Source organism: Eulemur rufifrons, chromosome 8 (assembly GCF_041146395.1).
Source record: "Eulemur rufifrons isolate Redbay chromosome 8, OSU_ERuf_1, whole genome shotgun sequence".
Classification (NCBI taxonomy): Eukaryota; Metazoa; Chordata; class Mammalia; order Primates; family Lemuridae; genus Eulemur; species Eulemur rufifrons.
In genome coordinates this window covers 70,122,279-70,138,417 of record NC_090990.1, presented here as the reverse complement: position 1 = coordinate 70,138,417, position 16,139 = coordinate 70,122,279, and the positions used below count along the sequence as shown (strand labels likewise).

Here is a 16,139-nt window from a genome sequence, read left to right as displayed (position 1 = left end):
ACTGGAAAGAGCAGATTCAGGGGATGTGCAGTTAAATTATTTTAACTGAGAAACAAATCCAGTTTTATTCACTATTATTTAAGTATACTAGGAGTTCTTTTTAGTTCAAAGCAAATACTTTGAAGTTACATATTCCCAAACTCTGTATTTAGTAGGAAGTTTTAATCATTGGCAAGTCTTCATGACCACCCATGTAGGAACCCTCTGAATGTAGGAAATTTTTTTTTAGTTATTGCCATTAAAAAATACAAATTTTCTTTGAATAATTGTAAGCATCAAACCCAAATTTTAAAAATTATTCTATTTTACAGCCATATTACCTCAAAGAAGTAGTTCCCAGAATCAAGTTCAAGTTTTTTCTTATATTTTTTATCCAACAGGGTCATCCATCACTTGTGAAGGCTCTGTCCTGCCTATATGGAAAGCTTCATCAAAATCAAATCGATCCAAATAAAGAAATCCTTGTGACAGTAGGAGCATATGGATCTCTTTTTAGTGCCATTCAAGCCTTAATTGACGAGGGAGATGAAGTGAGTATATTAACATTATTGTAATACCTATGTTAATAATTATCATTTGTCCCACCTTTGAATCTTTTACTTATTTTACATTGTTTTCTCTTATTTTTAATTATTTTTGAAGTCTAATTCCTATACAGTAAAGTTGGCAAATCTTAAATGTACAGCTGAATTAATTTCTATGTAACTGTAAGAGATAGTGTGATGAAGAGATAGTACATTTCCAGCACCCCAGAAGGCTCCTTTGTGCCCCTTCCTAGTCTGTATTCTCCCAGAGGTGACTGGTCTTCTGTCTTGTCTCATCATAGGTTCGTTTTGACTGCTCTTTTGCTTCATATAAATAGAATCATACCGTATGTACTCTTGGGTCTGACTTCCTTCATCATTATGCCTGTTGGACTCATCCATTTTGTTGCATGTAGTTTTAATCTTCTTATTTTTATATCCTATTTAAAAATAAATAGAAAGAGAAGGCACTAGCACTAAGGGGAAAAAGAATCTTTTGTTTTCATTGCTAAAATAACCTTTAATCTGAACTCAATCAACAATTATTTGATTAATGGCTTTTTATGCCCAGTATTATGTTAGCAGTACAGTGTGGGGATATATAACATAACAAGAAGAAAAAATGATTTTTGCATTTTATTCCTGTAATATCAGACCAACTTGGGTATCTACCTCAGTCATCTCTACCCCTACCTTCTCCATTATCATTCTAATACACCTGCTTTAATATTTTTTGACCTCTTTCATTTATTCAGAAATTACTAAGTACCACCTGTATGTTAGGCACTACTAGAGAGAAGATTTTTAACACATTGACTACCATACTAGAAAAAAATTTTTCCCTTGGGACCATGGTGTTTTATTACAAAATAGAATAAAACCTTCAAAAATAAAACGATTCTTTCTAATTTAATGCAAAACAAAATTTATTGACTTCTATTCATTTAAGCCACATTTTAAGAATTAATTTGTCAATATTAATTGTAACAGTAAGAACATCAATAAGCTTAAGATTTTCATGAACCAACTGCAGAGTTTTGTCCAGGTTTTGCTTCACAAGGCCCCAGGCTCAAAACTAGCTTGAATTAAATATAACTCACATGTCAGTTAATGTATTAAAAGATGGTTTCTATGCAGAAAGAGTTCCCTGTCAAGTAAAGGAGATAGATTTCCAAACAGAATAAGAGGAATGTTGTATGTTAGTCAGTAGTGGAGGATGTATCATTTATGGCAGTGACAAAAGAAAGAGGTGATCAACTATGCTAATGTAGGTCTGGAAAGCTCCAGAGAGGCATTGCTTAAGCTGGGTCTATAGAATGAATATTTATATCTATACTGTTAACTTTCTTTGAACTCTCATAGTCCTTTATCATACCACTTTTATAAAAGTTACCACCCTCTACTTTGTATTATGTTATTCTTTTACATCTCTAATTCCCTCTACTATGCCAGGCAATAAGCTATTTAAGGAAATCTGTTAAGGAAGTACAGTCACACTTTCATGTACATAATCTCCTTTCAGCCTATAATGTAGTGCAGAGTTTTGTCTCATGCTTTGTTGTTGTTAAGCCTTTGTTGTTTCCGCCTCTGCATTCTGTTGGAATATCTTTCCTTTCTTCTTTCTTCCCTGATCACCTCATCTAATATTTTGAAACAGCACACATCACTTTCTATCCTACTTGCCTATTTTATTTTGTTTACAGCATTTTTTACTATCTGAAATTATCTAATTTCCTTACTTGTTTTCTCATTCATCATAAGTCTCTCCCAGTAGGATGTAAGTTCCAGGAGAACTTGTTTATTGCTGTATTGGCAGCACCTAAAATAGTGAGGGCTCAATAAACACTCTTCAAAAAAAAAAAAGAGAGAGGAATTATTCCCATCATAAAAATAAAGAAATTAAGCAAAGCATATCAGGTATATTCTTTCCACTTTCCTGCCCGTCTCCCCAGTTTATTTTCCTTTATTGAGCTCTCACTTTGTCCTGGACACTATATTTCTTCCCACTTGGGTTACAAAAATGGGTCATCTTAGTCCCTGAGAACTTCACAGCTGATTGAAGACCTTACAGTCCATGTGAGGGAAAGATCTACTCTTTGTTCATTTCTTTACCCTCCCCATACCACATTGTCCTTAGTAGGCGCTCAGTTTGAATTGAAGGACTAGTGCAAAGAAATGGGCTTTTAGAATGTATAACTCCATTAAGAAAGGCCTCAAACAAGTATTTACATTCTAAGAAATACAAACAGTAAAAAGTATACATTTAAAACAATAATTGGGTGCCATAAATTTAACCAACAAAAAGTTAATGAGACAACTAAATGTAGACTTGTAAAATTATAAGTTCTTACCAGATTTTCAAAAGCAATTTGGCTATATATATATTTTCATATATATAAAACCATAAAAATGTTTATACCCTTTAATCTAGAGATGGTAATCATGTGAATTTATTCAGCAAATTATTTAAAAATAAAGACACTACATCCTCACAAATAAACATAGCACTGTTATTTATATAAACAAAAGATAAGGAAATTATTCTAGAAATCAATAGACTCATATAGCCATTAAAATAATAAATATGAAAACTGTAATAGCATGAAATTTTCATGAAATATTGCTAGGTTCTAAAAGGTAGAAAGAAAAATTTGATGTATATGATGGTTATAAATTATGTGTTCAAACTCTCCTTATAGAAACACAAAGGGTCAGGGGAGGTATATCAGGCTGGCAGATTAGGTGTTGGGGGTGGGATAATGACCAACTAATCCCTGGTTGGTTGGGCCTAGTGCCCTGAAAGCCCTGCCAGGAGTGACTGAGACAGAGCATGGAGAGACGAAGGGACGAGAGTATATTCAAGGGGCTAGGAAAACAGACAGAATCCAGATATGAGGTACCTGGAAGGAAACTGTAGATACCATACAAGAATAGCATCCTAACCAGTCTCCCGGCATCCACTCATTGTTTGGGGATGCTTTTGAGAAGAGGGAAGCATCTTCACTCTCAGGATGTCATTTTTTCTTTTTTTTAGAGACTGGGTCACGCTGTCAGCCCAGCTAGAGTGCAGTGATGTCATCATAGCTCACTGTAACCTCCAGTTCCTGTGCTCAAACAGTTCTCCCATCTCAGCCTCCCAAGTAGCTAGCTATAGGCACACACCACCACACTCAGCTGCTTTTTTTTTTTTGGTAGAGATGGGGTATTGCTGTATTGTCCAGGCTGCTCCCAAACTCCTGGCTTCAGTCAATCCTCCCACCTCAACCTCCCAACATGCTGTGATTATAGGCGTGAGCCACTGCACCTGGCCTGGATAATGCTTTTAAATTAGCACTTCATAACAAAGAGCATTATAATGTTCTCTTTTCTTATAGTCTGCTTCTGTCACTATCTGATAGATCACTTGTATTCTAGATTCTATTTTCTAATTTGAAATATAAAGAAATTCTTAATGATTTTGGCCAAAATGTCTTTTTGAAAGTGTGATGGCCCCTTTCCCCAGATAAATCTACCTATGCACATATAAAATTTTACATACAATTTTAGGTGTAAGCTCATTGAGAGATCTCCCTCAGAGACCGAGGACTCCAATTAAAACTCTTTGGAAAAGTTTATCTCCGAGGTCTCTTCCCCTTGGATGTTAGCTTCATGAAGGCAAAGCCTACCTTTTTCATTGCTGCATTGCAACATCTAGTACACAGTAGATACTAAATATATTCGTGAAATGAAATAATAATATGTCATATTCTTACTTGCTTTTATTTTAGGTCATAATAATAGTGCCTTTCTATGACTGCTATGAGCCCATGGTGAGAATGGCTGGAGCAACACCTGTTTTTATTCCCCTTAGATCATCTGTAAGTTTGCCAATATGATTCATATGCCTTAAGAAGTTTGGAAAATAACAATTATTAGGTTATTAAGTATGAAATGGCTGATTTCCTTAACTACTAAGTTTGACAGTTGATATCTCTGACATTTCACTTTGACACTTCTTGTTTTATTTTTATTGTGAAGGTACATCCTCATTCTTTCAAACACACGGGTTGGCTTGTGATTATCTTTCAAAGTTTTTTTTTAGAGCAATTGTGAAACGATGGATAAGTCAAAAATTTGTGTTATTTCTGAGTATGAGTTCTGACATGGAACCGATGCCGCACAGACAGCTTGAAATATCAACCAAGTGTTTGGGAAGGACGTGGCTAATGAACACATAGTACGTCCATGGTTTGAGAAGTTCTGTTCTGGTGATTTTAGTCTTGAAAGTGAGCCACGTGGGTAACCTGAAACCAAGGTGGATAATGATGAGCTGAAAGCTGTAGTGGAAGCAAATCCATCTCAACCTATGTGTGAATTAGCAGCAAGTTTTGATGTTCCTATTCCAACAATATTGTACCATTTGAAACAAATCAGCAAGGTACAGAAGCTGGATAGATGGGTAACAACTGAATTAAATGAGCATCAGAAGAAAAATCGTCCAGAAGTTTGCTTTTCTTTGCTGTCACAACATAAAGGTGAACCATTTCTACACCATATTGTTATGTGTGTTGAAAAATGGATTCTTTTTGACAATTACAAGCATTCTACACAATGGTTGGATAAAGACAAAGTGCTGAAACACCATCCAAAACTGAATATTCATCAAAAAAAGCTAATGCTGTCTGTTTTGTGGTCCAGTACTGGTAGTATCCACTACAGCTTCATGAAATCTGGTCAGTTACAGTGGACATTTGGACAAAATAATGAGTTTGCTTGTGATTAAGCAGCCAAGATTGGTTAATAGAGACAGGCCAATCCTCTTACAAGAACATTTGACCACATGTTGCAAAAACAATGCTGCTCAAACAACAGAAGCTGGACTTGGAAACTCTCTGTCATCTACCATATTCACCAGATCTTTCACCAACTGTCTACCACTTCTTCCTGGCTTTGGACCTCTTCTTGCAAGGAAAAATATTCAATTCTCAATAAGCTGTGGAAAATGCCTTTTGCGGTTTCGTTGCCATTTGCTCTCCAGGCTTCTTCACTGCTGGCATAAACAAGCTACCGTTAAGATGGCAAAACTGTGTTGATAGTTTAGATGCATACTTTGATTAATTTTACTACTTTTTTGAGATCTTATAGACCAAACTTTTGATTTGAAATCAGACATTTCATATTTAATGACCTAATACTTTGTCACTGATAAAGTTTCTACTTTGATTGCATTTGATTTATTAAATATCTGCATTTGTCTAGTTGTCTTTTTAAAATCTTTTCAAAATAACTAAAACACTACAATGAGTCACAGAATCTTCTATTAGCCTTATAATATCTGACATTCTAACTATAGTTATAGCTGGCTCCTACGAAGGAATATAAGCACTTTAACAGCTGTTAATGTTGACAGGGTTCATTTTTCCATTTAACAGGTGTGAGCATAAGACTTAGGTCCTTTTGGGCTCTCAAGGCAAAACTAAAGCCTAGTTTCTTTTGTTTGTTCTTTGTTAGTCATTTATTCAGTTACCTTTGCCATGCCTTTCTCTAATTTTTTTCCTTATTAGGTTGTTTATTAGTAAGACAGCAAACATGAATTAACTGAATTAAATCACATCTTCATTCTTCATGCTTAGAAACCTGTTGATGGAAAAAGATGGTCTAGTTCTGACTGGACATTAGATCCTCATGAACTGGAAAGTAAATTTAATTCCAGAACCAAAGCTATTATACTGAATACTCCACATAACCCCCTTGGCAAGGTAAATAAGTCTTTTCTGTCTTCGTACAGTTTTCTGACCTATCGTTCTCTCCTGTGTTGGATAATAATTGGCTGTGCTTTTCCTTTAATACGTGTAGGTGTATACCAAAGAGGAACTCCAAGTAATTGCTGACCTTTGCATCAAATATGACACACTCTGCATCAGTGATGAGGTTTATGAATGGCTTGTATATTCTGGAAATAAGCATTTTAAAATAGGTACTGATTATTACATAGAGTCATGAATCTAAATGTGTTTGGGCACATGTGGAACAACTGATTGGAAACGATCCCGGACCAGCTTTAAAATAGTCTTTGTAATGGGTATCTGTCTGTATGAGCACTGAAAAATAGTATTTGAATGAATGATGCTTGAGTGAATTAATGAACAGCTTAAAGAACAGATAGTACAAATTTAGGGGAATAGATTTTGGATCACAACGTAAAGCTAGGAAATCAGAGAAGTGGTTCTTTTGCCTATATCTCTGGCTTCTTTGTAGGAATCCTGCTATTACTTGGTACTTCAAACACAGGGAGCTGACTTCTTCCCGAAAGAGGTTCTGAACTGTCTTTGCTGAGCAAGTTGCCAAAATGCCAGGTCAACAGGGAGAAATTAACGGGGCAGTAAGGTATTGCTACTCAGCCCTTGCATGAGATTTTGCCAGCACTACTGGGCCATCTCACAAATGCCGCAGTGTCTTCTAGGGTAGTCCAAACTTATGTCAAATATAGGATTATAAGCTGGGCTGCAGCCTTTGAGTCCTTGCACCTGCCCTTCCTTTGCCTGGAAACACTTTTCTGCCAGATATCCACATGGCTCAGTCCTTTGCCTCCTTTGGGTCTTTGTTCTGATGTCAGTTTTCATGACTACCACATTTGAAATAGTTACACCTCTCCCTCCAGCATTTTTGTCCTTCTGTTCTGTTTTCTCATTTGTAGTAAAACTCAGAATCTACATATTTTACTTCTAAAGTGCAAGAAGGTGGGGATTATTGTTTGTTTGGGTCTCTTCTGAATCCCCATTTTTCAGAATAGGGTCTTGCACATGGTAGACAGTCAGAAAGTAATTGTTGAATAAATGAATAGGAACGATGAAAAGATGAAGGAAGGATGACTAAAAGATATTGTGGCAGAATAGATAAATTAAAAAATTAGTACACTTAGATATAAACAATTGTTGCATTATGGTAGGTGTCATAATTGTTCCTGTAGTACACTACAAATTGCTAGAGAGCTGGGAGGAGAAAACACCACTTGAGGGAATCAGAAAAGAAGTGGGCAAAGGGTGGAATTAGCTTGGCAGAGAAATAGAAACTAAGTTCAGATAACCCAGCATGTACTTAGGCAAGGAGGTGTGAAAGACCAAGATATACTTAAGAAAGGTTAAGTGGTTTGATTTATACGGGTGTGTTACAGTAACTGGCACAGATCAGGGTAGAAAAGTAGGACAATTCTAACGTACTTTGTTTATGAGAATAAAGAGTATTACCTTTGTTGAAGAGGTCAGTGGTTCTGAAACTTACTTTAGTGGTAGATCACCTTGAAGCCACTGTATTCTGCATCATGTAATAGCAATATGATGAATTGCATCCTAAAATTAGAAGCAATTTTCCTAATAGAACTTCGTCAATTAGAAGTCAATATAAAAACCACAATTCTATCTGTGCAGAATGTATTCAGTGAAAAAAAGAAAAAAAAAAACAAAACCCACAATTCTGTTCATACTTGTCTGTAACAAAGAGCTATTAAAATAAACACATTTGGCCGGGCGCGGTGGCTCACGCCTGTAATCCTAGCACTCTGGGAGGCCGAGGTGGGCGGATCGTTTGAGCTCAGGAGTTCGAGACCAGCCTGAGCAAGAGCGAGACCCCACCTCTACTAAAAATAGAAAGAAATTATATGGACAGCTAAAATATATATATAGAAAAAATTAGCCGGGTATGGTGGCGCATGCCTGTAGTCCCAGCTACTCGGGAGGCTGAGACAGGAGGATCGCTTGAGCTCAGGAGTTTGAGGTTGCTGTGAGCTAGGCTGATGCCACGGCACTCACTCTAGCCTGGGCAACAGAGTGAGACTCTGTCTCAAAAAAAAAATAAATAAATAAAAAAATAAACACATTTGAGTTTTACTGGTTTTTGCCATGCCATTAATATGCATTTACTAAATGCTAATTTGTTTCACTGTTGGAGCATTCACTGTCAGATAAGTGGCAACAATTGCTGAAGGCTTAAGAAAATTACATGGAAGAAAACTTAAAATTGACTTTTTAAATTCTGTACATTAATTTTATCACCAGAGTGCCAGTGAACATACTTTAAGAACTAAAGGTGTGACAAAAGGGGGAATTGGTTCCATGATAAGATTTTTTTTATAAGTAAAAGTAAGACCCAGCTGCAGATGAGGGTCTTAAGCAAATCAGATGCCCGGACAGTGGAGATGGTACATGGGGGCTGCTTAGAAGTAGTAACTATAGGTATAGAGTGTTGTATTTGAAGGTGAGAAGAGAACAAGCAAGTATGATTCTGAGATTTCTAGCCTGAACTACTTGGCAGCAATTAGGAGCTTAACCAGAGTAAATAGGGCAAGAGAAGGAGCAAGTGTCTGGGAAGAGCTAAGCAGAGGAAATTCCTGCTTCTCATGCTTGAAACCTGCTTCTCGTGTCAGTTTGAGTGTCTGTGAGACGTAGAGGAATAGATAGCTGGAGACAAGTGGAATTATAGGCCTGATGGTCAGAATCAAATTATGAGGGGATATATTTTTGGTAGCCATTAAAATTCGATAATAGCTGGACCCATGGAATGAGTTTTCCCAGGGAGGATATATAAACAGAGGGGCAGCCAGGGATTTGCAGGGCATAGTACCTTAACACAGCAAATGTTATCACGTGTCTCAGTTGCGTCAGAGTCCACCATTGCCCATCTTGTTCTTGACCTTTGTCTCAGGTCATTTGAACTGTTTCTCAGTTGAAAATCAGACTAACATGGGCAAGTAATTTTTTTTTTTTGTAATTAACTCAATTTAGCGATATTTGCTCCAAAAGATCACTTTAAGTGATCCCGATATTTATTGTTTAGATTTACTATTAGTAATTTTAAGCCCTTCAGGGTAAAGTGTAACTAATGACATTATTTGCTAAGCATATGCAAGACATATATTTTTAACTCAGATTTTTTAGTTGTTGTAGTAGCCCATAAAACTAAAGGGGAAAAAAAAAAAGAATTCACTATTTCATTATTTAGAAAGTACAGCTTATTTGCATAAAAACTTAGGTATGCTATCAAATACAGTGATCTTTGTTACATGAACAATGCAAAATGGCTATTATATCAATTTGAAAAGTGCTACAGTTCTTTAATATAATACAATAAGGCTACATCATGAAATTAGCATCATCTTCTCATGTTCACGTTGTCACAGAGGCAGTTTTCCCTGCTGCAGCACTCCTCGTGTCTCTAATCTTTATGGCTTCTACTGAGGCCTTCTTTGCCTATAAATAATGGCTATAGCTGCTTTGGCTGAATTAAGGATTGTGAGTCATAAATGAGCAGTGTAAAGACCAGTTGCCATTCAGATGTAACTGTAATCTAAACTTACAATATAATGAATATTGTTTTCTAAAATCATCAGACTTGGAAAGATTTTTTTTTGCCCGTAAGTTACCACATTCATATACAAAGCCGTGGTCATCTCTTCTACCTATCCACATTAACTTCTGTGGTCCCCAAATCTCCAAGATTGAGAAGATATTTTAATATTACTTAAGGCTCTTCTTATAAAATAGTAGAATTTGCTCTTATTCAGTCAGATTTTTTATTCAAATGATGTTACCTAAGTTGGGTGTGGCAGCACACGCCTGTAGTCCCAGGTACTTGAGAGGCTGAGGCAGGAGGATCACTTGAACACAGGAGTTTGAGGCCAGCCTGGGCAACATAGTGAGACCCTGTCTTCTAAAAAAAAGAAAATAAAAATAAAATTAAAAAAATTTTAAAAAGAAGCAAATGATGTTTCCTGGTCAGTAAATTGATATTTCAATCAACAAAAAAAACTTCTCCCCCATTTATATACAAATAGACTGATTTTTGTAAAATTAATATAAAATTCCTTGTAAGTTATTCAGCTGATCAGCTTACTCCTTAAAAAAAAAAGACATCCACATTTATGACTAAAATAGTCATCAGCAAATTACTTAGCTCTTCTTTTAAATAGTGCTATAATAGATTTGATATTTTATGAATGAAACCTATGTTTGATATTTGAGTAGTTTTGGTTTCTCTTATGTATAACTTATAGTGAAAACATGTTAGGATTGTATTAGTTTCCCTGGGTAATCCTTATTTTCCAAGAATTTATTTCTAAATATTGTTGTTTCTAATAGGTCTTCCTGATTTTGAATATATGCTATTATTTTAAAGGAAGTGATACTCTGCATTATCCATAGTTTGGATGTTCTCAGGTCAAATGGAAAAGTGGGGCGCGTGTCATGGTTTTCTTTTGGAGTACTTTGGAAGACTAGAAATGACGCAAAACTTGAAGGGATATAATGACTTATATCAAATATTAGAATAGTCCTTCTTCAAGTGGACCTTCTAAATATTTTCCAGGCTTATCTCTTTGGCTTTTGTTATAGTCCACAGAGAATACAATTATAACTTTTCCGATTTATATCATTTTCCTACTATTACAAGTATTGGCAGGTATTCCATGCTAGACTGAAATTACTTATATTAATTTAATTTGATTGCATTAATTAAAATTAATTAATAAGTATTTCATGGGTGAATGGATGAATGACTTTATTAAAAATGTTAATCAGCTTGAAAACCTTTATACAGTCAATTCTTATTTGCAAGTTCTATATTTGTGAATTCACCTACTCTCCAAGATATATTTATAACTCCAAAATCATACTCATGGAGCTTCATTTGAAGAGGGGCAAAAACTTAGAGTCACCCTACACACACATTCCCAGTTGATGTCAAATAAGTCAACACTGTGCTCCTTGTTTCAGCTGACACCATAAACAAATATTTTCACTGTGATTCTGCTGTTTAGAATGGCCCCCAAGCATAGTGCTGAGTGCTGTCTAGTGTTCCTAAGCACAAGAAGGCTGTAATGTGGCTTATGGAGAAAATATGTGTGTTTGATAAACTTCATTCAGGCACAGGTTCTGGGGCTATTGATCATGGGGACATTAAAGGGTGATAGCTAAAAGGTACAGGGCTACTTTGGGGGTGAAAAAAATGTTCTAAAATTTACTGTCATGATAGTTGCACAAATCTATGGATATACTAAAAACCACCAAAATGTATACTTTAAATTGGTGAATTATATGATACGGGATTTATATTTTCATAAAGTTGTTAGGAAAATAAACACACACTCACACACACGTTCTTGACCCTGCACCCAGAGTTTCTGAATCAGTGGTCTAGGATGAGGCCTTTCTTACAAATTTCCCAGTGATGCTGATATTGCTGGTATGAGGTAACATTTTAAGAACCATTGCTCTAGGAAGCATGGAGAAATAGCCTCAGAAAATGGGAAGAATAAAGGGGACTGAAAAACAGCCAAAGCTATGCCACAGAATTATTGTGTTGAACATACTGTCACTACAAACACTGAACACAAGATGCCACAGCTCCTGTGACAGCTGCCACGTGAGCCAACCTGAAACACTGCTTGCTCAAACCACTGTTACTCCTGCCCAGGAAATAATTTTGCTCCTTGAAATTATTAAATCTATTTCTATATTATTTTGATACATTATAGTGTTGCAGTGTTTTAGCTGTGTTTTGAGTTAAAGACATATTATCTTAAAACCCTACTAAAATAATCATACTGACTACACTATAATACACTTACTTTCATTGAATGCATATATCTTTTTTTTTTTTTTTTGTTTTGTTTTGTTTTGTTTTTTTTTTTTTGAGACAGAGTCTCACTCTGTTGCCCAGGCTAGAGTGAGTGCCGTGGCGTCAGCCTAGCTCACAGCAACCTCAAACTCCTGAGCTCAAGGGATCCTCCTGTCTCAGCCTCCCGAGTAGCTGGGACTACAGGCATGCGCCACCATGCCCGGCTAATTTTTTCTATATATATTTTTAGCTGTCCATATAATTTCTTTCTATTTTTAGTAGAGGTGAGGTCTCGCTCTTGCTCAGGCTGGTCTCGAACTCCTGAGCTCAAACGATCCGCCCACCTCGGCCTCCCAGAGTGCTAGGATTACAGGCGTGAGCCACCGCGCCCGGCCTTGAATGCATATATCTTTGTTACGTTTTTATTATACTGAATGTGGATTGATATGAAAGTAATTATTTAACTTTTTCTTTTTTCCTATTCAGCCACTTTTCCAGGTATGTGGGAGAGAACAATAACAATAGGAAGTGCTGGAAAGACTTTCAGTGTAACTGGCTGGAAGGTGAGATGACTAAAAATCTTATTGTTTAAAAGTAGGCATCTATTTCTTTTGTAGACTATTTTGCGTTTTAAATGCATACATATTCACTTTATACAGTTTTTATACTTAATGATCTTTTGCTTAATTTTTCATTTTATAGAATCAACTAGTGACACATTTTTCTCTGCACTACTTTCATAGTGTGAATACTTTAGAATTGCATATATTTAACAATTGCATTAAGTTTAACTACTCTCTTAGATTTGGTATATATAATTAGATTATTTTTTGAAATATTCTTTTATTTTTTCCTTTCCCAGATTGGCTGGTCCATTGGTCCTAATCATTTGATAAAACATTTACAGACAATTCAACAAAATACCATTTATACTTGTGCTACTCCTTTACAGGTAGGTGTAACTCAGGGTTGAAGCACGGTCTTTTGGTGAAGGTGTTACTTTTATAATATATTGCATATTTGAATTGACTTAGTTTTTCTCTTTATGTCCTCCTTTAGCAGGGCCTTCTAATATAATTTAGGATTTCAGGAGTAGACACATATTCTCTGCTTCAAGAGTAGTTGGTGTTTTTAATACACCAAGTTTTAGCTTTGAAGAATCATACATTGTTGGTGGGGAGTACAAAGTGCTACAAACTCTGTGGAGGACAATGGCAGCACCAAGCAAAATTACAGATGTGCTTGCCCTAGGAAACAACAGTCCATCTTTTGAGAATTTACCCTAAAGCTATTATCTGCACATGTAAGAAGTTATGTATGTACGTGGCTATTTGTTGCAGATGATTGGAGATAGTCTGTTATCCATCTTCAGACAATTGGTTAACTAAACCATGATCTATCTAAACGTTGAAATATTATATGACTGAATTAGTTTCCTATTGCTGCTGTAACAACTTACCACAAACTTAGTGACTTAAAACAACACAAATTTATTATCTTAATCTTCTACAACTGAGAAGTCTGAAATGGTTCCTGAAAGGTTAAGATCAAGGTGTCAGCATTGCTGTGTTTCTTCCAGAGGCTCCAGGGGAGAATCCATTCCTTGCCTCTTCTACCTTCTGGAGGTTGCCTGCATTCCTTGACTCATGGTCACATCACTCCAACCTCTGTCAACACATCTCCTCCTGTGACTCTGACTCTCCTACCTCCCTCTTTCCCTTAGAAGAACTCTTGAGATAACATTAGGCCCACTGGATAATCTGCCCATCCCAAGATGCTTAATTTAAATCACAACCATGAACTTCCTTTTACCATGGAAGGGAACATATTTATAGGTTCTGCATTACAGGTTCTTAAAGATATGGACATCTTTGGGGGCCATTATTCTGTCTGTTTAAAAGAAAAGAAAAAAGAAAGAAAGTGAGGAAACTCTTCAATTACTGATATGGAAAGATTTCCAGAATATATTATAAAGTAAAAAAGCAAGATACAGAGCAGTATATATTTATGCTATAGTTTATGTAAGAAAACTGCTTGCGTTTTCTTAAAGGATCTCTGGAAGGATCCAAAAAAAGGAGTAGGTGAAATTAACAGAAAGAGACAAGGATAGGTTCAAGACTTTTTAATGTGTATCTTTTTAATATTATATATGTTTTAATATATATCTTTTTGTATTGTTTTAAAATAGTATTAAAATATTTAATATTTTATATATTTACATATTTATAGAAATAGGGATCTATTTTCCATTATTCTATGAATAATCAAAACCCTGAAAAAATATTATTTTTCTAGAAGGCAGTTAAAAGGGCAAAAGAATAAAATGTATTGGCTATATGGAACTTAATTTTTTTGCTTCCTGTCAACAATACCTACTGAATGAGAAAAAATTCTTATTTTAAAGTACTTTGTTTAGTGACTCTCTAAAATAATCCATGATAAATGCTAGTTCTGACTTTAGGTTTTATTATATATTAAACTCATTTCATCCTCCCAAAATAAATCCATTCACTTATTCAACAAATATTTACTGAGTATTGGACATACAGCAGACAAAAATTCCTGCCCTCATGGAGCTTACAACCTAATGGGGAAACACAGATATTAATAATAAACCAATAAATATTTTTAAAATATGTCAGATATTGATAGATATGAAGAGGGAAAACAAGTAATGAAGAGGAAGGATATAAAGTTCCATGGGGGTTAGGAGGGACAATATGCAATGTTAAACAGGGTGATCTGTGAAGGCCTCACTAAGAAGGTGACATTTAAACAATGAACTAAAGGACGTTAAGCAGTCACATGGTTACCTAGAGAACAAACTGAGAGAACACCACGTGGGAAGGCCCAGTGGTGGACAGCCTGGCTGGCATGTTTATAGCAGAGGGCAGCACAGAGGCTGGAATGGCATGAGCAAGGGAGAGGAGTAGGAGCTAAGAGCAGAGAGGAGCTGGGAGTCAGAGTGAGCGGGACCCTGTATGTCGCTGTAAGGACGGAGTGCGATAGGAAGTGAGTGGAGAGTTTTGAGCACAGGAGGGACAGGGTCTGACTTGTGTGATCAAAGGAACTCTGGCTGCTTTGTTGAGTGCGAAGGCTGCTGCAGTGGTCCCGGAGAGAGATGGTTGTGGACAGAACCAATATGGGGATGGTAGAAGTGGTTGGACTCTATTTTGAAAGTAGAGCCCACAGTATTTGTCAATGGATTACATATTGCGTATGAGAAAAAGAGAGGTGTTTGGGGTAATGCTACAGTTAAGATGGACGTTTATGTCTCCTGCACTTGGAATTTTCTAGGGCAATATCTCCTCTATAGTAAATGAACAAGTTGCTAAGGAAAAGAAAGCTATAGCTAAGAATCTGGAACATCTTTTCTCTGAACCATCTTCTTCCTCATTTCAGCCACATGCCTGGTTTTGTCCTCAGACTACCAAGCTTGGTTCCAGGGGAACCACAGATTTCTAGGCTAAAGCAGCTGATCCTCATTTATCTAAGATTTTTTTGGCACTGGGGAATTAGTATTAATTCTGTTTTACTGCTGAATTCTTTTGGCAGGAAGGCATCTCTATGATATTGCCCTCTCTTGCAGTCTCATCTCTTGCCTCACTGTTTCTCTTGATACCCCCCAGCCACACTGGACCTCTCTCAGTTCTTCCAACAGAACAAATTATATCCTGCCTTTTTCATTTATTTGTTTTCTGTCTCATCCCTTTCCCTCCTTCCAATATGCACTAATTGGAAACTTCATGAAGACAAGGACCATGTCTATCTTGTTAATTACTATTTCCCCAGCACTTATCAGGATGTCAGGCTTAACATAGGTACTCAATGTATATTTACTAACTCAATTAATGTAGACTTTGGTTGTTTATATCTTTTGCTTCTGATGCATTTCCTTAAAATTTGACTACTTTGCACTGTCCCTCTATCTCTTACCTATTCCAAGTTCTTAATTATTTTCCTGGAATTCCTGGTTTGCTCTGAGTAGCATTATTTCTAAGTTGCCTCTGTTCACATTTGCCTATC

At 36.1% G+C, this 16,139-nt stretch overlaps 1 protein-coding gene across 4 annotated transcripts in view; it reads left to right on the top strand.

Annotated features, from left to right (window-relative positions):
- KYAT3 (kynurenine aminotransferase 3) overlaps positions 1-16,139 on the top strand; it is a 56,698-nt gene that overhangs the window by 24,012 nt on the left and 16,547 nt on the right. For all 4 annotated transcript variants that reach the window (XM_069478179.1, XM_069478177.1, XM_069478178.1 and 1 more), the window contains exons 5-10: positions 381-530; positions 4,292-4,381; positions 6,137-6,262; positions 6,360-6,480; positions 12,600-12,676; positions 12,976-13,065. In XM_069478179.1, coding sequence (XP_069334280.1) covers positions 381-530; positions 4,292-4,381; positions 6,137-6,262; positions 6,360-6,480; positions 12,600-12,676; positions 12,976-13,065 — 654 coding nt within the window. The remainder of the gene's footprint in view (positions 1-380; positions 531-4,291; positions 4,382-6,136; positions 6,263-6,359; positions 6,481-12,599; positions 12,677-12,975; positions 13,066-16,139) is intronic.